Source organism: Rousettus aegyptiacus, unplaced genomic scaffold (assembly GCF_014176215.1).
Source record: "Rousettus aegyptiacus isolate mRouAeg1 unplaced genomic scaffold, mRouAeg1.p scaffold_m13_p_6, whole genome shotgun sequence".
Taxonomy (NCBI): domain Eukaryota; kingdom Metazoa; phylum Chordata; class Mammalia; order Chiroptera; family Pteropodidae; genus Rousettus; species Rousettus aegyptiacus.
Window position 1 is genome coordinate 15,301,614 of NW_023416309.1, and position 21,326 is coordinate 15,322,939.

The 21,326-nt window shown below is 46.5% G+C and overlaps 1 protein-coding gene and 1 long non-coding RNA gene across 6 annotated transcripts in view; one reads left to right on the forward strand and one right to left on the reverse strand.

The window, feature by feature from the left end:
- The first annotated feature begins 6,839 nt into the window (after positions 1-6,839).
- Positions 6,840-13,206, forward strand: LOC118603869. Its single transcript, XR_004951401.1, has 3 exons — positions 6,840-7,255; positions 12,820-12,899; positions 13,102-13,206. It is a non-coding gene; the product is annotated as an uncharacterized LOC118603869 (long non-coding RNA).
- Positions 12,791-21,326, reverse strand: part of SLC29A3 (solute carrier family 29 member 3) — a 41,988-nt gene continuing 33,452 nt past the window's right edge. For 4 of the 5 annotated variants that reach the window (XM_016162314.2, XM_016162312.2, XM_036222893.1 and 1 more), the window contains 2 exons: positions 19,341-19,503; positions 12,791-15,120 (listed from right to left, as the gene is read on the reverse strand). In XM_016162314.2, the coding sequence (XP_016017800.2) occupies positions 14,466-15,120; positions 19,341-19,503 (818 nt within the window). In that variant the 3' untranslated portion in view covers positions 12,791-14,465. Of the gene's footprint in view, positions 15,121-19,336; positions 19,504-21,326 lie in introns of those variants that run through there. The other variant, XM_036222894.1, reaches the window with a different exon arrangement.

The window sequence follows — 21,326 nt, forward strand, 5'->3', positions numbered from 1 at the left end:
CCTGCTAGACGCAAACCTTCTTTAAGTCATCTCTTTGAATCACATACAGTAGTGAGAAAGCTATTCCATTTTCACTTCTGTTGTAGTTTATCTAACCATATAAAGAAGAACACCTCAGCTTGTGCAATTATACCCTTAACACGTGGTAATCCCTCTTTCTTATACCAGAAGGGATCAGACCTTCTCTCAGCCTCTAGCAGGCAACTTTGTCTATACTTAATAGTACAATACTATTATTGTTGTATTTAATTTTATAGTTTTTTTTCATTTATTGCAATTAGTACTTTTTTTTATTTATGATGGTGATGTTTAAAAACATAAATAGAAGAGTTGAAAAGTGAGAGATTACATTGAGTCAATAACAGTATAGTTGACACATGGATACGCCAAAATTGGTAAATGTGGTAAGTAAATGGTCCCAACCTGAAGAACTGAGTGAAAGCATCGGTATAGCATTTAAAGCCCCCAGCCTTCTCATCCTAAGAAATCAGTCCCAATACAACTTTTAGACCTCACCCCAAACTCTCTTCCATACAAAGCCTCTATCTCGCCTGGCAAAATACACAGATACTACAGAAGTCAGTAGTACAACGATGGGGTGGGGGGCACAGGGGGAAACCTGCATGTCCCTTAATAGGGTACTGGTTAAACAGACCATTCCTTGACTCATCTCATCTGTTCTATATATTACTCTGCTCTTGGGACCTCCCTATTCCTTGGCCTAGGCTTACACTGTCCTCTCTCCTGCCATTGCTCATTACCCTCCCCTGCTCTCTGCAAAAACCATTCTTCAAGCCCCACCACCTCTAGGGAAGCCTTCCCTGCCCACCCCTAAGTCCTTCTCTGACCCTCAGAATCCTCACTATCAGATGATTCCCTGCACATGTACATAGCATGGAATCTTTAGTGATCTTTTTGTATTATGGCCATCTTATTTCCAATCAAATCGTGAGCTCCCAGGGAGCAGGGACTGAAGTGTATCTGAAGGAGTTCCAGACTGAGGACAGAAGACCCAGCATTCAGCCCTGACTCTTCTACTCTCAGCCTGAATGACCTTGAGCAAGGCATTTCTTTCCCTGAGCCTCTCTCCTTAACTCTCCATGAGGAGTCAGTTCAAGGTCCTCCCAGAATCCTTCCTGCTCTGTGAGTCTAAGGTCATTTCGTGCTTTTCATATCTTCTCCTAGAAATAACAAAAACTAAGATTTTACATCTTAAGAGGGTTACATTCATAATCTTCACAACTCCTCTATAAAAGTGGTATCATTATTGTCTCCATTTCATTGATAAGAAAATTGAGGCACAGGAAACTATCTGTGAAGTTAAAGTGCTAGGTAATAATGCAGTATAAACAAACCACGGAATCTCAGTGGCAATAAAAATTTGCTTCTTGCTCATACATACTTCAGTGCTGGTGGGATGGCTTTCCTCCAAGGATGACTTGGGGTCCCAGGACACTTCCATCTTAAAGCTGTACTATATGGAACACATGTCCCTGTGACCACATACAGGTCACTGTGGCGGGGCGAGAAAGGGATGGAGGAGGTCCACAGGCTTTTAGCTGCTTTAGTCTGGAGTGATATAAACATCACTCTGCCCCCATTTCCCTGGCCAGAACTGGTTAGTCACATGGCTCCAACCTAACTATTGAGGGCTGGAATATATAATGGTGAACACCAAGATCTGGAGTGCAGAAGCTAAGGTACTTGACCAAGGCCACACAGGAAATGGTAGAGGTGAAGATCTGAAACCAGATCGCGAGACTTCAGAATCTTCTACTTAACCGCTATTCTGTATCATCTCCAAAGAGGTACCGAGCCACAGGGTATGGGTAATAGAGGTTGGTAGTGACGGGGAAGGCATAGTGTGACGGACAGTGCAGTGAAAAAGACTAAGAAAGAATAGCAGCCGCTGTCTATGGGAGCAACCCTAATACAGCAGGTCCTCCAATAATGTTGCTCCGTTCTAACCCTGATGCGATACTGTAGGAACTTAACTCTTATTTACATCAGTTAGCCTGTGGTAAAATTGGTTTTGTTATATGTTGTTTCACTTAAAGTTTCAGAACTTATTGACGACATTAAGTGGGAACTTAACGTAGTTCCCATCTATTGAGCACCTGCAACGGGCCATAAAATGTTCCATCTGATCTTCTCAGTATCCCTGAAATAAAACCCATTTCCACTCTACAGATGGAGAAAGTGAAGGTCGAAGAGATTGAGCAAACTGCTCAAGGTTAAGAAGATGGGGAGCATACGGCTGCCCCCAAGTCCCTTTAGAGGTACTCACTAAGGGGCATGCAGAGGGCTTGCAGGGTAGGCTGGGACTTGAGATGTGAGCTCTCAGTCTTGGGCCCTCCCTACCAACCCTTCACTGCCAAAGCCAAGACAGAAGCAGCTTGTGGGGAAAGAGTAGCCATGTCCCAGGACAGCCTGGAAACTCTAGGGACAGACCAATTCCCACTGGCTTGGTTTCCTGAGGGAGTCCAGATCTGTAGTGCGGGCGCCACCTAGAGGCCGAGGGTCACATGTCACCTTTCACCCTTCCCAGACCCCACCTCCAGCCCTGTTATGAAGGGAACTGGCAGCTCTTCTTACAGAGAACCCGGGGCAAAAATGTGGAGGATTGGTGTCTGCTCTGCACTATATATACTCCCTTAAATGCCCCTCCACGTCTCCTATCTCCAGCCATCTAAGTCTCTTTGCCTAGACTTGTTTTTATAACAAATATTAACTGATATGCTGGGTACCCTTATGGGCTCATTTTGGGACTGAGAGCCTAGAATCTCAGTTCTTTATCTGCTTGGCCACTAGCTGGGTATGTGACCCTGGGCAAGGCACTGCCCCATTCTGGGCTTCAGCTACCTCCCTTGTAAAATGCAGGTTACAACTAGAGGTAACATAGTGGGACCTGGAGTCAAGCAGGCCTGACTTTGAATCCCAGCTGTGCCACTTCCTTGCTATGTGACCCTCGGGTAAGTTCATTAACTTTTGTGTGCCCCAGTTAACTCATCTGAAAACTGGTTAATGATGCCTCCCCAAAGAGCTTTATTATCAAGATTAAATTATTACTTAGATATGTAATATAGTGTATAAAGTACCTAGCTCAGAGCATTGCTCCCTTTCCTCAACTTTCTCAAATTTTAAAACTAGGGTTCAGTTCCTAGGGCTTTCCTGCCCTTCTCTCTAAGAGGTTTGGAGATCAGCCTCCACATGCCCACACTCTGAACATGGACCCTGCCCACCCAACCAGACCAAGGAGTTCCCCAGAGCCCTGGCTCCTGGAGCAGTGCTCCTGACCCAAGGCCAGCCAGGGTATGGGGAGGGCCCCTACCGTCTCCTAGAGTCACCCCCAACTACACAGTGGGACTTACCGCTTGGTGATTCATTACTATCGCGGTGAATGGTGTCTGACCCAGGAATTGCACAGTGTATAACCTCAGTAGCTGTTCATGGTAGCCCTGATGCTGAAACTCTCAGTAATTAAAAATCAGTACATTGGGGTACATACCGGGCTCAGTGGGAGGCAGGAGCATCAGGCAGAATCCCCTCAGTTTTAGAAGCCCTCAAGAAGACCTGTAACTCTGAGACAGAAACCCGACTCTTCTGAATGGCAAAGCTAAGCGCACGCCTTCTGACACATCCAAATTGGGGTGGCAGTGGCTCCAGCTATTCATACTTACAAGCCTGATATTTCCCTCCCTGAGCCTTAGTTTGTTCATCGATAGCATGGGGGTATACTCTTTGGCTTGTTTACTTTCTCTGATTGTGAGATAAAAATCTTGAAAGTCCTCTGTAAACTATCCAGTCCTGTCCAGATACAGGCAGGTTCAGTTCCAGACCACGTCAATAAAGCGAGTATCACAGTAAAGCTAATTGTAATCTTTTTGCTGGGGGAGGGCCTTGGCTTCAATTTTGTAAAAATGCAACATCTGTGAAGTGCAATAAAGCAAAGCACAATAAAATGAGGTATGCCTGTACATTTTTCCCATCTTCGCCTCACCAAATTCATTCACATATTCAGTTATTGAAGGCACAGCCAGGCAAAGGGCTGGGGATATAATGGCAAGCACCACAGGCATCTTCCATCAACAAGTACGCCTTGAGGGAATAGAGAAAAGATGTAACTGGCGCCTTCCAGGGGGGCACTAGCGAGACACCAGAGCCCCCCTTCTCCTTTCCCCACCTCCATCTCCTTTGGGGAATAACAATAACCATAGATATTTACTTAGCACTTACTGGGTGCCCAACACTGCCTGGAATATCACATACGTATATCATGTGGTTTAATCCTTTCAGCAAACTAGCACCATCATCCCCGTTTTAGAGACAAGGAAATTGATGCTCAGAAATTTTCACTTTGAATGGAGAAGGCTAGATTCAAATCAAGATCTGTTTGGCTTTCCATTGAGAGTTAATCCTTGAAGGTAGTCACTCCTAGGTACTTCTTATGTGTCATGGGACAAACGCTTTGTATTTCATTTTACTTAATTTCTACACCAATCGTGCTATTTAAGTATATTCACCTAATTTTACAGATGAGAAAACTGAGGCTCTGAAGGAAGCCTTGTCTTTCCCCTACCATCCTGGTTGACACTCTGGGAGTTGGACAGATTACAGTAATAAGCTAAGCCTGAGCAGGGCTCTGAAGATGAAAAGCCCTTATTGAAAGTCTAAGTATGATGATTAAGTCAGAAGGTGGAATTAGCTGCGCAGGGGGAACAGGCTGCAGCCATGGGGAGCGGATTAGTGACTTGCTGTCTGATTAAGCTGAAGGCAGGTTGAGAGGGAAAGAAACTGAGCGGTTTATGACTGTGGTGCTGCTCCCATCAGAGAAGGTAAGTGACTGTGGGCCTGCAAGGCAGTGATCATACCCCAATGTCCAAGGGATGGGGGCAGTATCCACAGAAAGCAAAGTGGGTCCTAGCATCCTTTGCCTTTCTCTTATTCATTCATCCATCCAACAAATACTTACCAACCATCTGCTAGGTCTCAGGCACTGTGGATACAGTCAAGAACAAGAAAGAAAACTCTCATGAAGGCCTCAGCCCAGTGGAGGGAAACGGACATTTAACAATAATCACATCATATCAAGGAATTATTGTTCATCTCTTTAAGTGTAAAAATGGGATTGTGATTATATTTTATTAAAGAGCCCTAATCATTTAGAGATATAAGCCAAAAATTATTTACAGATGAAATAGCATGATGCCTCAAATTATTACATGGAGGGGGGTATAATTAGGACTAGAGGTAAAAAAAGATTGGCCCTGAGTCGGTAATTTTGAAGCTGGGTAAAAGGTACATGAGAGCTATGTACTAGTCTGTTTTCTTTTATAAATGCTTACAATTTTTCATTTTTTAAAAAAAATATTTTAAAAATATACAGGCAGATAAATAATCACAACTCATGATGAGTGCCACAAAGGAAAAACAAAGTATGTGGTGAAAAATTATTGTATTGAAATGAGTGTCCACCTCTTGACTCATGAAGAACATAGAACATCTGGGTTTAAAACCACCCAGATTGCAACTGGGGAGTCAAGGAATTGCAAAGCATTGGGGCATCCTTAAACCTAGTGACCGCTAAAGTAATGCTTGGAGAAAGGGCACTACCTTTTGGGCATCACCAGCAGCCTCTGCAGACCAGGGTCTTGGAGATCCCAAGACCAGCTGCTAAGTTCCCTCCTCATTGTGATGGAGGGAACAGAGGGAAATCACCCATCCTGGCTCATGCCTGTGTCATGTGTATATATTGTTTGTCTGCCATGAGCACTTAGAACATCCTCATTAGGGCATCATTAGAGCAACCTCATGGGAACAGAATGGGACTCCCCACTTCACAGATAAGAAAAACAAAACTCTTAGGGGTTAAAAAAAAAAACTGGCCCAAAGTCAACAGCAGAGCCAAAGACTGAGGCCTGTGTTCTTGTCAGTGTCCCCCAGCCTACCCCTAAGTGTTAACACAGCCACCATTCCTGGATCACAGGGAGGGGAGAGGGAGAAATTGTTAACAAGAAAGACAGCTGACATCTCAAGTCACAGGTGCTGTGAGCCCAGAAGAGGCAAGGACATTCCTCTAGAGGGTACAAGCCTAGAGGGCTTGGGCTGGTGACAAGATAGTGAAAACTGTGGTTTCCTGGAAATGTGCAAATCAAGTAATCTTAGGCCTCTACATATCAGAGAAAGGGAGTTCAGGGATAAGCTCCCATCCCCACCCCAAAAGCTGGATTGGCCCCTGTGGGCAGATCTAGTAAGAACACAGACTTATGCTTGCTGAGTTGAAATGAGTGTCCACTGCTTGACCTATTAAGATTACAGACCATTTGGATTCAAAACCACCTAGATTCAAATTCCAGCTCTGCCACTCTGTAGCTTAGTTACTTTGGGCCAGATACCTGATCTGCGTAAACCTCCATTTACTCATTTACAAAATGGGGACAGTAATCATACTTTCTTTACAAGGTTAAATGAGGATCAAATGAAATAATCCCTGTAAAGAGCCAGGCCCATAGTAAGTGCTCAATAATATGAATATCGTTTTTATTATTATTAGTTCCTATGGCTTCTTGTTTCTTATCATTTGCTTTGAGGATCTTTTCTTTTCTCTAATCCAAGCAAGAGTGCAGGAACTGGAGCAAAAAGAAGCCTCCTCCGGGATTGGCAGGCAGCTCATGCCCCTTTCCTGCTTCCACACCTGCTCGCACTGCTCTACCGGCTCTGCCCCCTCACCTGGGCGCCCGCCCCGTTGCCGGGCAACCACTGCCTGCCCCCGTGCGGGGATTGGCTGTGAGGCCGATCTCCCGGCATGCCCAGCGGCTCCCGGAAGCCGCCCTCAGCCGTCTGTTTCGTGACGGGTGCCGGATGCAGCTGCAAAGTGGTCAGCGTGGGTGGAGTGGCTGCTGTCCTAGGATAAGCTACCCATAGAGTTGAGCGTGGTGGGCCCGGCATCGCCGCATGTCACCAGGCTAGACGGCCTCGAGGGACTAAAGAACCGTCGCATGCTGTCCGGCATGTCACAGTAGTGAGTCTCCTGCCAGTCGGAGCCCCAGGAAGATGTGGTTGAGTCCCGAGGGAGCTTGGAGTATCTGCTGGGTAGCCTGGGCCTCATTCCAGAGCCCTTGCCTCACCGCCCACGCTCTGAGCACCGAGGCCGGGAGGTCCAAACACTCTTGCACCTATCGCACCAGTCTAACCGACATGATTCAGCTCTGTGACCCTGAGTGGAATGACTTCCAGAAGCTTCTTTACCTTCTTGGTACTGATAATATCAATAATGATTAATGCTAAGTGACATGAGTATTGACTGCTTACTTTTTACCCTAGAAGCTTTATGATCCTAAGAGATAGGTATTACACTATTTTAGAGAAATGAGAAAACTGAGGCTCAGGGAGGGATTTAATTTGCCTTAAGTCACACAGCGCCACAGGGCAGATTTCCAACCCCAGGTAGTACACCTCCAGAGCCCAAAATTTGATCTTAAAGGTTTTTTTGTGAGAATTGATAAGAGGATGTCAAATCTTAGCCAAGTGCCAGACATCTACTAAGTGTTCAAGCAAGGTTAGTGGGCAAATCAAAGTCATGGCAACAATAGTCACATCATTAAAGAGTGGGTTTGCCAGAGACAAACTGCTTTGTCCACTTAGGACAGGCACAGTCGGAAACGTGACTGCCCAACTCGAGTTTCAAATCCTTAAAAATGTTGAAGCTGCTGTGTCTTCTACTTCCTATTTCTCTCTGCTTCTATTTTTACCCTTTCCTCTCCTCAGCTAGTTCTTGCTAACTCCAGAGCTAAAGCTCTTTGCCTCTGAAAATGGCCAGGTTTGTGCCCCAAGTTTAAAGGGGACAATCAGTAATTTCAGAAATTATCACTTTTATTGGATAAAATGAAAATAGTGAAATACCAGCCAGTAAAGAGTGTTCATAGGGCCTAAGGTTAAAAGGGGGTGTTTATCCAGCCATGTGACCTTCAAGTAAAACACTGTCTAAATGTCAGACTTATTCTGTAATCTGGGGTCTCCTGACTGGGTCTATTTCCCTACATCTAAAATGATGAACTTGAATGATATTTGTCATATTCAAGTGCCACCTGTATCTTTTTACTATTCTTTAACTCAGTTGCTTTACTTACTTTTGCTTTAACAAGCAAGCTCTATTATTGCTTTATTGGAAAACAGTATCATCTGTCATAAATAGAAGGCAAGAAACCATAAAGACATACTAATAAAAATAGAGCAGTCTTCTCTATTCTAGTGGGCAAGACCTTGAACTGAGGCCTGATCTCATTTTGTTAAAGAGAATAGCAAGTTTTAGTGAGGTGTTAATATTCAAGCACTAAAGTGAAAGTTTCCTCTGCGGGTACTCAAGATGGAAAGAATTGAAAAGGGAAGAACTTCCACATGCTTGGATTCTGTGTTGTTTAATGCCCTGGCCCATAGCACACAGCACAGTACCAGTAATTTACTTTCAACACTTAGAGAAACAGTGACTGAGACAGTCCGTGGAACTGTCTAATATCCAGTATTTACTGATTCTCTAAGCGTCTGCGGAGCAGGTACGGAGCACTATATACCCTCTGGTGAGTTCACCTTTTCCCCTCATAACTTCTTTCTCTGTATATAGCCAGCCATTCCAGGTACAGTGAGATGAGCAGGCATTCAGCAAATTTGATGTGCCCAAAGGCTGTTCAACCATTGCTGCTGCATCATCCCAGGACCACAGGAGGCAAGGGGGAGGGGGCCACTGTTCATGTCTTCCGGAGTAGGGGAGACAACTCACAGAGGCAAGCAACCCCACTTCTGGAGTAGAGTCTATACTGCCAAAGGGTGTCTGAGTAGGAAAGGGACATTAGGAAAGGGTTTTATGTGGAGCAAAATGTGGATAACACCATTAGCAGCAAGCCCAGGAAGAGTTAGGGAACCCAAAGGGTCCTCAACTCATGGAATAAAGTTGACTGCTCCCTCTCACCAACTGACTTTACCCTCTGCCAGCTAAGGACCTGCACCCTTCCAGGATGGTGTTGGGAAGGACCCAGCACACCATTCTTCCTATACTTGATCCCTACATAAATATCTTAGGCTTCTAGGGCCTCCCCTACCCTCCAGGATGGAGCCCATGGCTCTTTGTAGTATCATCCAGTCCCTATGGCTTAGGGGTTACCATGGTGGCAATGGCATGGAGCTCTATTTACCCTGAAGTAGCACAGACACCTTGTCTGGAAAATGCTAAGGAGACCAAAATGAGGCCAGCTATCAACCAGGGTCCCTGCCCGTGTTCTGTCCTCTGTGTTTTTGTGGGGAGGGGGAGCGTAAGAACTGGTGTAAGGGAGAGAAAGGAGGGAGCCCCTGAAATCTCTATGAATTTTTGCTAATCCTGGCTACATTTCCAAATAAGGTAGAGCTTTGAATATTTAGGAAGACAGAGGAGAGGAAATAGTAGGGAGGGTACACAGAAAAAAGGGGGGAAATAAGAGGTCTGCCTGGCTCAAAAGAAGTGGAATTCAAATGTCCAGTAATAAAAAGGAACATTTGTGGGCCCATGGCAGGAGTACAAATGAAGGCCCATAGACCATGTATCTCAATATATGTTACAAATCAAGAAACAAATATTTCTCCTTCTATCTAGACATGTGCCTTTCTAACAACCTGGAAGGTGTGGTTTGAATCTGAAATCCCCTGATTTCTTTGAGTTCTGTTCTAGAGGGTGATGGCTCAATCCCACATCTGAGAGGGCTCCTAAGCCAGCAGTCCCCAATCTTTTTGCCGCCAGGGACCGGTGCTCCTGTGAGAATCTAATGCCTGATGATCTGAGAGGGAACTGAGGCGGTGATGCTAGCGCTGGGGAGTGGCTGCAAAGATAGACGAAGCTTTCCTTGCTTATTTACTCGCCTGCTGCGTACCTCCTGCTATGTGGTCTGGTTCCTAACAGGCCACGGACTGGTACTGGCCCGGGGGTTGGGGACCCCTGTCCTAAGCACAGCTGTGGATATGCTACCCCAATATGCCCCAACAGCGCCAATTGCACACAGCCATCCCTTGAGGCTGGAAGTGCCTTGAGCAGTCTTCCCTTGGGGGAAGGACCTAGGAAAGAGCCTGCACAGCCCCTGGTTGTAGGTTTGAGCCCATTTAGACAAGGGATTCAGATGTACCAAGTACTCAGAGCATGGCCCAGAAGTTGGGAGGGGTGTGAGCTCCAGGCTGTCATGTCCCTTTGTCCTATGGACTCCTTGTCCCATGGGATGGAGTACAAATGGATCTGTATAGCTTAATAATAATAACAAAAACTATTACCTTGTATGACTTTTGTAGTTTACCAGGCACTCTGACATCAGAACTTTGAGGTATATAAAATTAATATCTATATTTTACAGGTGAGGACACTAAGGCTCAGACAGGTTTGTGATTTGCTCAAAGTCCCCTGATTGTAAGCCATGTACCCTGGCTCTCCCCTATTTCAAGAATTGAGGTGGCTAGTCCTTACCCAACAGGGCAAAGCCTCAGGGTCTTGAGAAGCAAAAAATAAAGAAAGGAAAATTTCCTGACATCCTCACAACAGGCCATCTGTTTGTGGCCAGCTATTAAATACCAGCTGGTGTGGCACTAACAGGTCTGGCGCATTTTGGTGTTTGACTCCTCCCATTCCCTTCCCACAGAGCTTTGAGAGCAAAAGGGAAGCCACAGACAACCCTCTTCTGAAAGACAACTTTGATAAGGCCAGACTTCTGCATTCTTAGCTTCTAAAATGTGATTAGAAAATGCAGTTGATTCAGTTTTTGTTTCCAAAAAAAAAAAAAAAAAGTTGCTGTTTGGTAATGGCTCATTTCCCTTTTTGAGTCTCAGCAAAGACTCAGCAAAATGAAAAACAGTTACCACCACCTCAGCAGCTAATGAGCTCTAGAGAGTAGGTAGGTGTGACCCAGCCTCCTGGGCAGGAGGTGGCCCTGAACCCCCACCCCGTTGCACTGGTCAGATCAGCTCAGGCCAGAGCCAGTGCCAGGGTTCTAGGCAATACATTTACTCGGCCCAACACTCCAGCATGCCACAGAGTAAGGAATAGGGACAACAGGTATTAAGAACCAAGGAGAAAGTCAGGGCTCAACCAGGGGAACAAGAGGGCAAGGTGGGCGAGGACTTGAGTTTAGGAAGATCAGGTTTGATTTTTGTCTATGGCATTTAGTAGTTGAGTGACCTTGGGTAAGTTACTTAACCTCTCTGAGCCTCACTGTATTCATCTACAGATAGGGGAAATCTTGCAAGTAAAGCAGATGGCACAGGGTAGCATTGGGCAGGAGTCTGGGTAGCTGGTGGATAAGCTGCTTGAGACCCCTGGGTCTGTGGCCATGAGTAGTCCCCGCCTCCACCTGCTGGTAGGGCCGAAATTTCTTCTGGGATCCTGCCAGAGTCGAAGCTGGACAAGGAACTGGACCGACCTCAGCCAGTAGGTGGAAGGCAGCAGTGACTTGGGTCATGGGCAAAACTGGCACTGACAATGTCACCAAGGAAGTGATGAGGGTAAAATGGATACTAGATGCTTTCACTCAGAAAGCCCGCAAAGTTAAAGATAAGCTCTGGGCTTTTAATTTAATGTGCACTGGAATGAAATCTCTCAAGTGATTTTTGGGCCTCTTCTACTTGGAGATCTCTATAAAAACATTACATGGCCTCAGAAGCTGCAGTCCTGCAGTGACCTCCCACATCATATCCAAGCTGATTAGGTGGTCCTGAATCTTCTCTCAGGAGCACTGGGTTGAAAACAGGAGAAGGTCTTTGCTAATAACACTCACCCTTGGTTCAAGTCACCTCATGTCCCTATGTACACAGAAACAAGCATTTTCTTAGAAGTACTAGTCACAACCTTGTTGAAGAGTAAACTAATTAGGCTGCCTCTGGCTTTCTTTGTTAAATAAAAGGAGGAAAATGAAAACGTGTACGGTCTGGAAATACACGAGGGTATCCCAAGGAAATACACAAGGGAAATCCCAAGTGGCATAAAAACTGCCACTTGGATTAAATAAGAGAGCTAATAGACAAAGGCAACTTCATGGGGACCTCCCCCACAAATGCACACTGGAAAATCTCCTTCTCTTTAGCAAGTTTTGTTTACTCCCCAAAACATGTGATATAGTTCCATAAGCCTGCCTGGGTCACATGAAACTTGAGACCTAGAGCAGCCAAGCCCTATGAGCTGCTATGACAGTGAATGGAGAACAAGGACATCTGAACTCCACTGCCTACTCCTCTGCCTGGAGACATATTTTTCTTTTCTTTTCTACCTCCTTGGGAAGGAAGGATCCTTTGTGAAAGCCCACTAAAATGAGCAACAAAGAACAGAGGGCAAACACCTGGAGAATCCCCCAACCAGCCTAACAGCTGGCCCCTCCAAAGTCAGAATAGACCTCATCCCCCAGTGAAGCCGGCACTGCTGTAGTCTGTCATCTCAGCTCCCACCAAAGCTGCATCATCCCAGCCAGCTACCCTCTTCCCCCTTCATGCCACAATAGTTTCAAATTATTTCACTAACAGGGACAGCTCCTCTACTTCTGAAAGCTATTCTTTATCCAGGGATGCTAGACGCCTATAACTCCTTCTCCATTAGTTCCAGGGTGGGCCCTGTGACCAAGCTCAGAGACTGCTGTTTTACTTTTAAAGCAGACATGCTCCCCAATTGTAAAACACCTGTGGATGAAATGAGTCACCAGTCAGCCAGATGCCCCAAATGATCAGCAGCATTAAAGTCAGTGAAAAAACCAAGGGGGAAGTTTCGGGCTCCTACAAGGGGAGAGAGAAGAAAGAATTTATTTAAAAATGTTTTTTATTTTTTAGGTATCAAGTTTCAAAAACCTTTCAAGGGTGTCATCTTCAATTCTCTGGCCAGAGAGAGGGAGCCGGAGCCAGCAGGGAAGGTAAGCTGCTGCCACTGGGTGGGTTACCGACTGCGTCTCAGTTTTATCAGCTGCCTGCAGGACGCCATGGAGCCAGTGCACTTCAGAGTAGTGTGTGAATTTATGGCTCTCAGTGTTGCTACTTCTTGGGGGCAAGCTCTTTTCTTTCTGCATGATGCCTGCGAAAGAACTCCTGGTCTGATCTAGTTTCTTTCTTTCCCAGATTCCCAAGCCAGTCAGCTCTCCCAGGAACGGCCTTGCAGAGGCCTTGAGGAACCTGAGGAAATATAAAGGACTTCTCATGTCAGGTGACCAAGAATGTGGGGAGACCACAGGACTTGAGGGGCACTTTTGAAAAACGACAGCTTCGAAATACACAACTACCCAGAACAAACCGGATAAAACAACACCAAATTCTGCTGACCAAAAAAGCTTCAGAGCTCTACTGACGTTAATAACAAACAGACCTATGAAAGCGGAGGGGCTAGCAGCCACACTCTGGATGAGGCCCTGGGCCAGACATCTTCTGCCCCTCCATCCACTGTCCATTCTCTCTGCCTACTCTTTGGCTGTGGTCCAGGCCACAGGGATGGGGAAGAGATAGGAGATGAAGGGAGAGAAGGGAGGGCATTTACCTCAGGTGGTCACAGCAGGCTGGTGTGCCCCAGTTTCTACCCCGTCAGACCTGGGCTGGAATGCCTCACTATTACTAGTTCTGGGCTATAATGCACACCCCCTTAGGATTCCTACACCCATTCTTCAAATATCCTCAAATTACCCATTTTCAGTATGCTCTTTCATGCCAAGACCCTGACTAATACAGACACTTCATTAAATGTCCAGGTGTTTATTATGCCCTTGAACCAATGACCATATTGTAAACATCGACATTGAAAGACCCAGCCCTGACTCAGGCCATAGACCACTTTAAAGATCCCTGTTTGAAATCCAGGCCTGACATGCTTAGTCTCTGGTACAGGGAAGCTCTCCGGAGCCCAAGTTTAGAGAATGAAGGGTTCCTGGAAAGCCTGCCTTTCTGGGGTTCCCAGTCTGGCTGGTAGGTGCTCTCTCACCCACAGAAAGCAGGGGCCTGCACAGGTTTACATCTTGAGTCTGAGGATGAACCATCTCAGGAGGCCTCCAATTCCAGGGAGACCGCTCTGGTTAGGGAGGGCTGAGAATTCTCACAGCTCGCTGTCAGCTGGAAGCAGCGAAGCTGGATTTTGGCAGCACCTCTTAACTGAGTTGAACACTGGCAACACAGTACCCAAGAGGCTATAAAGAAAGGCGGAATGTAACCATCATCTAGGAGTGATACCTCACTTTGTGACCATGTAACTGTGTCTTATTCAGGTGTCTTTTGGTCTTCTTCGAAAGTTTCGAGTGTTCCGTTAAAGTGTCTGGAATGTCTCTGCCTGGCACGGGGACAGCACAGGTTACCAGCTGCCTGGGGAGAGATCAGCTGGGAGAGTCGTGGGGCAGCCGCTCTCTGCACTGAGCCCAAATCCAGCCCTCTTGGCATGTCCTGCCCATCTCACCAAGATCCCAAGCATAGCACAGCACTGACGCTCTTGACATCACCCCATCCTAGATGAGGTGCACGAGCAGGGCAGAGCAGGCTGAGCCGAATACCAAGCCCAAGGACATGTAAAAAGACATTACCACTCCTGTGGCCTCAGCCAGCTCCCTGGACACTATCTTAGGCCCATAGATGAGGGCCAGGGTGCTAAGGTAGCCATTGCTGAACCCCAGCAGGGAGCTGAACAGTATGGGATAGATGTCAGATAGGAAGACCACTGTCTGCAGGTGGACTCTGGGCTGGTAGTTGCAGAACACAAAGAGGGGGACGAGGCCAGTCCGGAGCAGCACCAGGCCGGGGAGCACCTTACTTCTGGGCCCTGGCACCTGGACCCAGGCTGTGATCTGCCGGCCACACAAGTCGGCAAAGTTGAACAGGAGGAAGGCAGTGAGGGGAATAAAGAACTTGGTGGTCCATGGCGAGCCTGAGCTCTTGTCGAGGGACTCAATGTTGGTAGAGATGGCAGGGAAGATGATGCTGGTGATGAAAAGGAGGTAGATGATGCAGAAGCCCAGGCCAGCCGTCTTCTTCAGTATGGGGCGAAGGGGTGGCGTCGTGGAAATATTGGATCCAGGAGCCACCAAAGGGGCATTGAGGGAGTCCTGGGCCAGCTGCTCTTCACCAGAAAACACATGAGCCGGCCAAACAGACCTCATATAGTACCTGCAGGGGGAGAGGACTCATGGTTATAAGGCTCCAGAAAGAAAACTTGAGATTTCCAGAGATAAGGAGGGGGACCTTTAGGCCCAGCATATAAACCCCGAGCCCCTGATGGCCTGCAGCCCTGGGATGCCTTCAGATAACATATGTGGGGTGGCCAAAGGGAAGTCCCCAGCACAGTCCCTGGCCTGCCTGTCCTGGTACAGTCTGAAAGGCTGGATTTCAGCCCATTGTTCTGTGGTGGTGGCCGTGCCCCAAGCAGCGATCGAGGAGACCAGCTCTGACCACCATATGGTGAGCCTGGGCGCGAGTCAATGCTCACTTTGCTTTGTTTTTGGGGGTGAGAGAGGTAGAGATAAAACAGCATTTAAAAATATAAATTTTTTAAATTACAAAAGTAACACATGCGTGATGCAATTAACCCAAATAGTACAGAAGAGAAATGAAAACTCTCACCTCTGGTTTTGCTGCTTAGAGGCAATGATTGCTAAAATTCTGGTGTATATTGTTCCATGCATGTGCAAACACCCCGCACCCCCCTCCCACAGTTATAGTTCTTAGGCAAAAATGGCATCAAACATACATTTATATTGTAAACCTTTCTGCAACAGTATAATTCCTAAATATGTAAATATGCAAATATATAAATAATACATAACTGCCTAAACACATGAATAACTATTATATGTAAATACATACACGTAATTGCCTAAAGAACAATCATCCTTTCACACAGGGACGCTGGGCTCTATGTCTTTCTGTTGCATTGTTGCATAGTTTTACTGTATGGATATACAATCTAACTGCTCCCCTACTGATGGACATCTAGATTAGTTCTAGTTTTTCTCTATGGCAAATAATGGTGCAATGAATATCCCTATGCATAAATCCTTGCACACCTATACTAGTATTTTAGCAGGGCAGATTTCTAGCAGAGGAACTGCTAGATCAAAAGGCTTATACCTTTAATTTTTTTTTTTTTTTGATATTGATGTATTGCTCTCCAAGCAGGCAGGACTAATTTATCTCTACATGACTCACCCACCCTAACTAAAGTAATCTATGAGATTACTTTTTAATCTCTATGAGAGCACCTGTTTATTTCTTTTTAAAAAACTGACCACAATTTATAATCATTGTGTTAGTTTACTGGTTTATCATGTCTCCTTTAATAGAACACAGCTCCCTAGGGCAAGAAGTATGTTTGGCTATTTACAGCTAAATCTCCAGGCACAGTATAGCCCTTCAAAACATAATTATTGAAAGAATGAATAAGCCTATAAGAGTGTTTTTCCCCCTGTATCCTCAATACTGAATATTATCAATCTTTTTCCATTTCTGCTATTCTGACCAGAATAGAAAAGGCTTTGGTCACTTTGCTTTGCTGTGTGACCTTGCCTAAGTCACTCAACCTCTCTGGCCTCAGGCGTCTGAAAGCTAAAAGCACAAGCCGACTATATGAAGATACCTCAAACAGAAGGCTTGGTGTGGGGGTGGAAGAGCAGCTTGGTGATGGCTGGGTTCTGGTTTCAGTCCTGTTTCTGCCTCCCTGTGTGACCTTAAGCCAGGTACTCCTCACTGAGGACCTCAGTTTCTCCCTCTGTAAAATGGAAGGGTTCTGCAACCATGAGCTTTTGAGATCCCTGCCAGTCTTGCCATTCTGAGTCTACGGATAATAAGTGGGCTGGTGGGAGGATTCCTCCCCAGAATCACATTTTCGTGTGATGCTGAGCAGGGTGTTTCAGCCTTGAACCCTGTCTTGTTTCACAATCACTATTTAGGGAAAAAAAATATGTTCTTACTTCCCCCTCTACTTAGCGTCAGGTCCTTGCTTTAAGTCTGCTCTGAGAAAGCTCCCCAACAAGTTCCTCTGGTCAAAGCTCTTCCTCTTGAGTTCTTCCAAAACTAACCATCTCATCTCACCCCACAATGGTTACCAGCCTCTAAGACTGCATGAGGCTCAGTTCCTCCCGGGTAGAACAGTGCAGCCCAGCCCGGCCCTCCTGGTCCAGCAGCACCTATGGGCTCCCTTTTTAAAAAGTAAGATTTTATCCGAGCAGCTCCAGGAGCACAGGTCTCCCTAAAACTCCATCCTCAGCTGAGTTTCTATAAACCTAACAGTCTTGACCAAAGCGTTAATGAGCAAAGAAATAGAAGCTTCTATGGGACAGCATAGCTCTAGGTGTTCTCTTACATGCTCAGCTGGGAAGGTTTTGAGCCTGTTCAAATGAGACTGGAATCCAGGGTGACTAGCTCTCCTGGTTTGCCTGAGACTGTCTTGGTTTTAGCACTGAAAGCTCTCATCCTGGGAATACCTTCAGTCTCAAGCAAACAGGGAAGACAGGCCACCCCCCTGGAAACTGACACTTTTGAAGCACTCTGAAACAGGACATGGGGAAACAGCAGAAGGAGTGCTGGGAAACTCCTGCCCTCTGTTCATTCCGTAACTTAAAAATAATTTAATCAGTAGTGACAAGGCCAGGCAGTATATGGGGTGCTGGGGGGACAATGACTCAGCCAGACCCCAGCATTCACAGGGACATTGTAATGGAGCATGACTTGGCAATTTCTGACAATGGCCTTGAAGGGGCAGGGGAGGGGCAATTGTGTGCATGTGAGTGACCAAAAGAACAAGGAATGTTCTCTGTTGATACAGCTATGTGACCATGTGACACCACACCTTTCACTGCTACCTAACAGATGAGTCAGCACAACCTAGTGGACCCAGGGGACCAAGAGCCAAACAGATGTATGTCTGACCCTTGACTCTGCCCCTTATTCACTGTGACCTGGGGGCTAAAGTGACTTCTTGCGGACAGAGTGATGGACATGCTCATGGGTCTGTAGCTGCCTGGGATACTGGGGAACACAGTGTCAAGTCACTCAGGCCCCTTTTATCCTCCTGAGGCCACTAAAGCCAGCTGAAGTTGTAATAATCCTCAAACCGGGGAGAGTAACCTGCTCTGGTGGAATTGGGGTTCTGCTGATTACTGAAGTGACTCTCACAGGGACAGGAGGAATAAATGATGAGGACAGACCCTTGCAGTCACAAGCCAAGGACGTGACATGTTGCGGTAGAAAAGAGTGTTGGTAGCTCCAGAAACCTAACAAATCTCTGACTGCAATGCACCAGGTGAGCAACCTGAGCACATCTATTAACTCTCCGAAGCCTCAGTTTCCTCATCTATAAAATGGGAGAATACAGTAACAACTGCACACAGTGGTAATGTATAATAAATGGGAAAAAAAAATGTATACATGAACTGCTTAGCTTAGTGACATTGCATATAATAGGTTCCTATAGAAAAGGGCGGAGCCAGGACCCAATCTCTCTCTCTCCAGCCCTGCCAGCTCACACAATGTGGGACCACAGGCCAACCACCTGGCCTTCTGTCTCAGTTTCTTCACCTGTAATATGGGAAAAATAATTCCTGCCTTTCTTACATCAAATAAGATAATGGGTATGAAAATGCATTGAGAAGAACAAAATGTGGGAAAAAGGTCAAGGGTTGTTTTTTAAAGACCAGGAGGAAGCAAGAAAGAAAAAGGAATGAGAGAGAGAAAGAGAGAGACTGAGACAAGAAAAGAGGCCCCACAGAGTAGAGAAAGTCCCGGAGAGATAGTGGTTGAAAACACAGGTGTGAAGTCAGATTCGAATCCTGATGCTGCTGCGGACAGGCTGTGGAACTCCTGCAGGTAACGCAACCTGTCTGTGCCAGGTTTTCTCATATGTGAATGGTAAATCATAGCACTGCACCCTGTGAGGAACAGGTGTGTGAGCATAACTGAGTGACAACCTCTCTGGCTAGGACGAGCACAATACAAGGACAAAAGAGGTGCTCAGTGAATGGAGCTATTAGGCATCAATCTTATTCCTCAGGTTCCACTTCTACCCTTCTACCACCTACCCTCCCTGACCAAAAATTTGCAGACTCCAGTTGCTTGGGGGAGCAGTACAAAGCTGACTTCTCACATCTGTCAGCCTGGCCAATTTATTGAGTGACTACTATGAGCCAGGCACAGCTCAAGGCACCAGGATATAGCAGTGAATAAAATCCACAGAATTTCTGCCCTTAGGGAGCTCACACTCCAGTGGGAAGATGGGCAGTAAGCAAGAAAACATGCCATCTCATTAGATGATAGGAGAACACCAGCAAATAATATAAAGACATAACCACACATAAAAGAAGAATGAACTGAGAGAGTGAGAAGCAGGGCCTCACCTGGCATACTCCAGACGGGGCAGCAGCAGGTAGAGCCCAACGCAGAGCCCGAGGAAGACGTCTGCAGTCAGGAAGAAGGCCAGCGCGCTGTCTGTCACGTCTCTGGACAATGCCAGGTCCACCAAGGCAGCCAGGGCACTGATGGTGCCACCCATGCCTCCTCCTGTGGACAGTACAGGACACCAAGGAGCCGGTCAGGGTGGGTCCACCTACCCTGTGTCTTGGGCCTGTCTCCTCTCTGTTTGGGTTTAACGGAGCCAAAATAAAAATTCTCCATGCTGAGAAAAATGCTGTGGTTCTCGCAGTATCCTGGATCCTTGGCAGACATGGAGGGGTTCTAGAGCCGCGAGCTCTCTGACTCTAACAGGGTATCAGTTTTCATGTCTTGGATCCTGGTTCTTTCTGATGGACTTATAAGAAGCTGCTTGCCTGAGGCAGCAAATGGCCTCCAATATATTGCCTGTTTCCTGGTTTCATCTCCGAACCCTGGCCCTCTCTCTCTCTCTTTAGTGCCCTTCTGGTGGGGTCAGAAATTTTCGGTTCTGGTGTGAGACATCTCAGAGAGCTCCTCTCCCCTGTTCTTGGCCCAAACCATCCACCAACCAAACTGAGAAAAAGGCTAAGGGAATGTCTTGGCACAGGCTCTCCTGCTGCCTGCAAACCAGGCAATCTGATCTGGGGAGTCCTTACCGGTTACCAAGACCCTGTGCCACCCATCTGTGAGCTCGCAGAACTTACCTTGTATCCTACAGCAGCTCTGGCACCATACACATGTGAACACACATGTGTACACATGCACACACACTCATATACATGCATACTCACATGCATTCACACAATACACACATACCCTATCACATACATGCTCACAAATTTTACTTGCTCTATCACATTCACATATATACCCACTCACACACATACACATTCGTATTCATACACATATGCTATCACACTCTTACACACACATTCACTCACATGCACACAACTGCCCCACCATAAGGAATGTTCTCTGTTGACACCACAGCCATGTGACGATGTGACACCACACCTTTCACTGCTACCTAACAGATGAGTCAGCACAACCTAGTAGACCCAAGAGCCAAGCAGATGTATGGCTGACCCTTGACTCTGCCCCTTGTTCACTGTGACCCGGGGGCAAAGGGGCTTCTTGCAGACAGAGTTTACTCATCTGTAAAATGGGGATGATGTTTGGAAAGGGCCTGGCACATAGCAGACTTTCAACAAATGCCAGTCCCCTTCTTTGCTGCAATCGCACAGTTGTTCTTGGGAGAAGGGATGTGTCTTCCTTTTTTGTTGAACCCTCCCAAACGTGGGCAGTCAACTTGTGCTGGCCCAGGTTCAAGTTACATGTGTTAAATGTGTGAGCAGAGCATTTACTCTTCTCTGCCTCCATTTATCTGCCTGGGAAATGGGGCTGATATTCACCCTATCATCACATGAGACTGTAGTGAGGGGGAAGTGGGACAATAATGGAAAAAGCACTGAACACACAGATACGACCTTTGGTATCAGGATAGTAAGTGCCTGGAGATGATGATGGAGTGGCTGACTTGCTGAACGAATGAATTTTGATTCTCAAGGAAGCAAGAAGTGGCTGACTACAAACAGCAGACAGGGAACTGCTCCGTGTGGGCGTTAAGCGCTCTGTCATTATTTTATCAGGCGGCTCTGACTGGGCACCAGTTTTCTGCCCACTGTTGCATGAGTGGGAGAAGGACAGTTCCAGCCCTCTTCCTCCATGACACCCATCATCACTGTCACTCACACACTGCCCACCATCGCTATGGCTCTGCAGCAAATGGCCCATGGCCCTGATGGATGATCCTTTCTCCCTAACCTTGTCAACATGAGCTCTATTACCCAGAGGTTGGGATTTGAGGGGCGGACAAAGAAATAAAAGTTAGCATAGCACAGACTCAAGAACCAGATGTTCCCCTGAGTCCAATCCTGGCTCTACCACTTCTG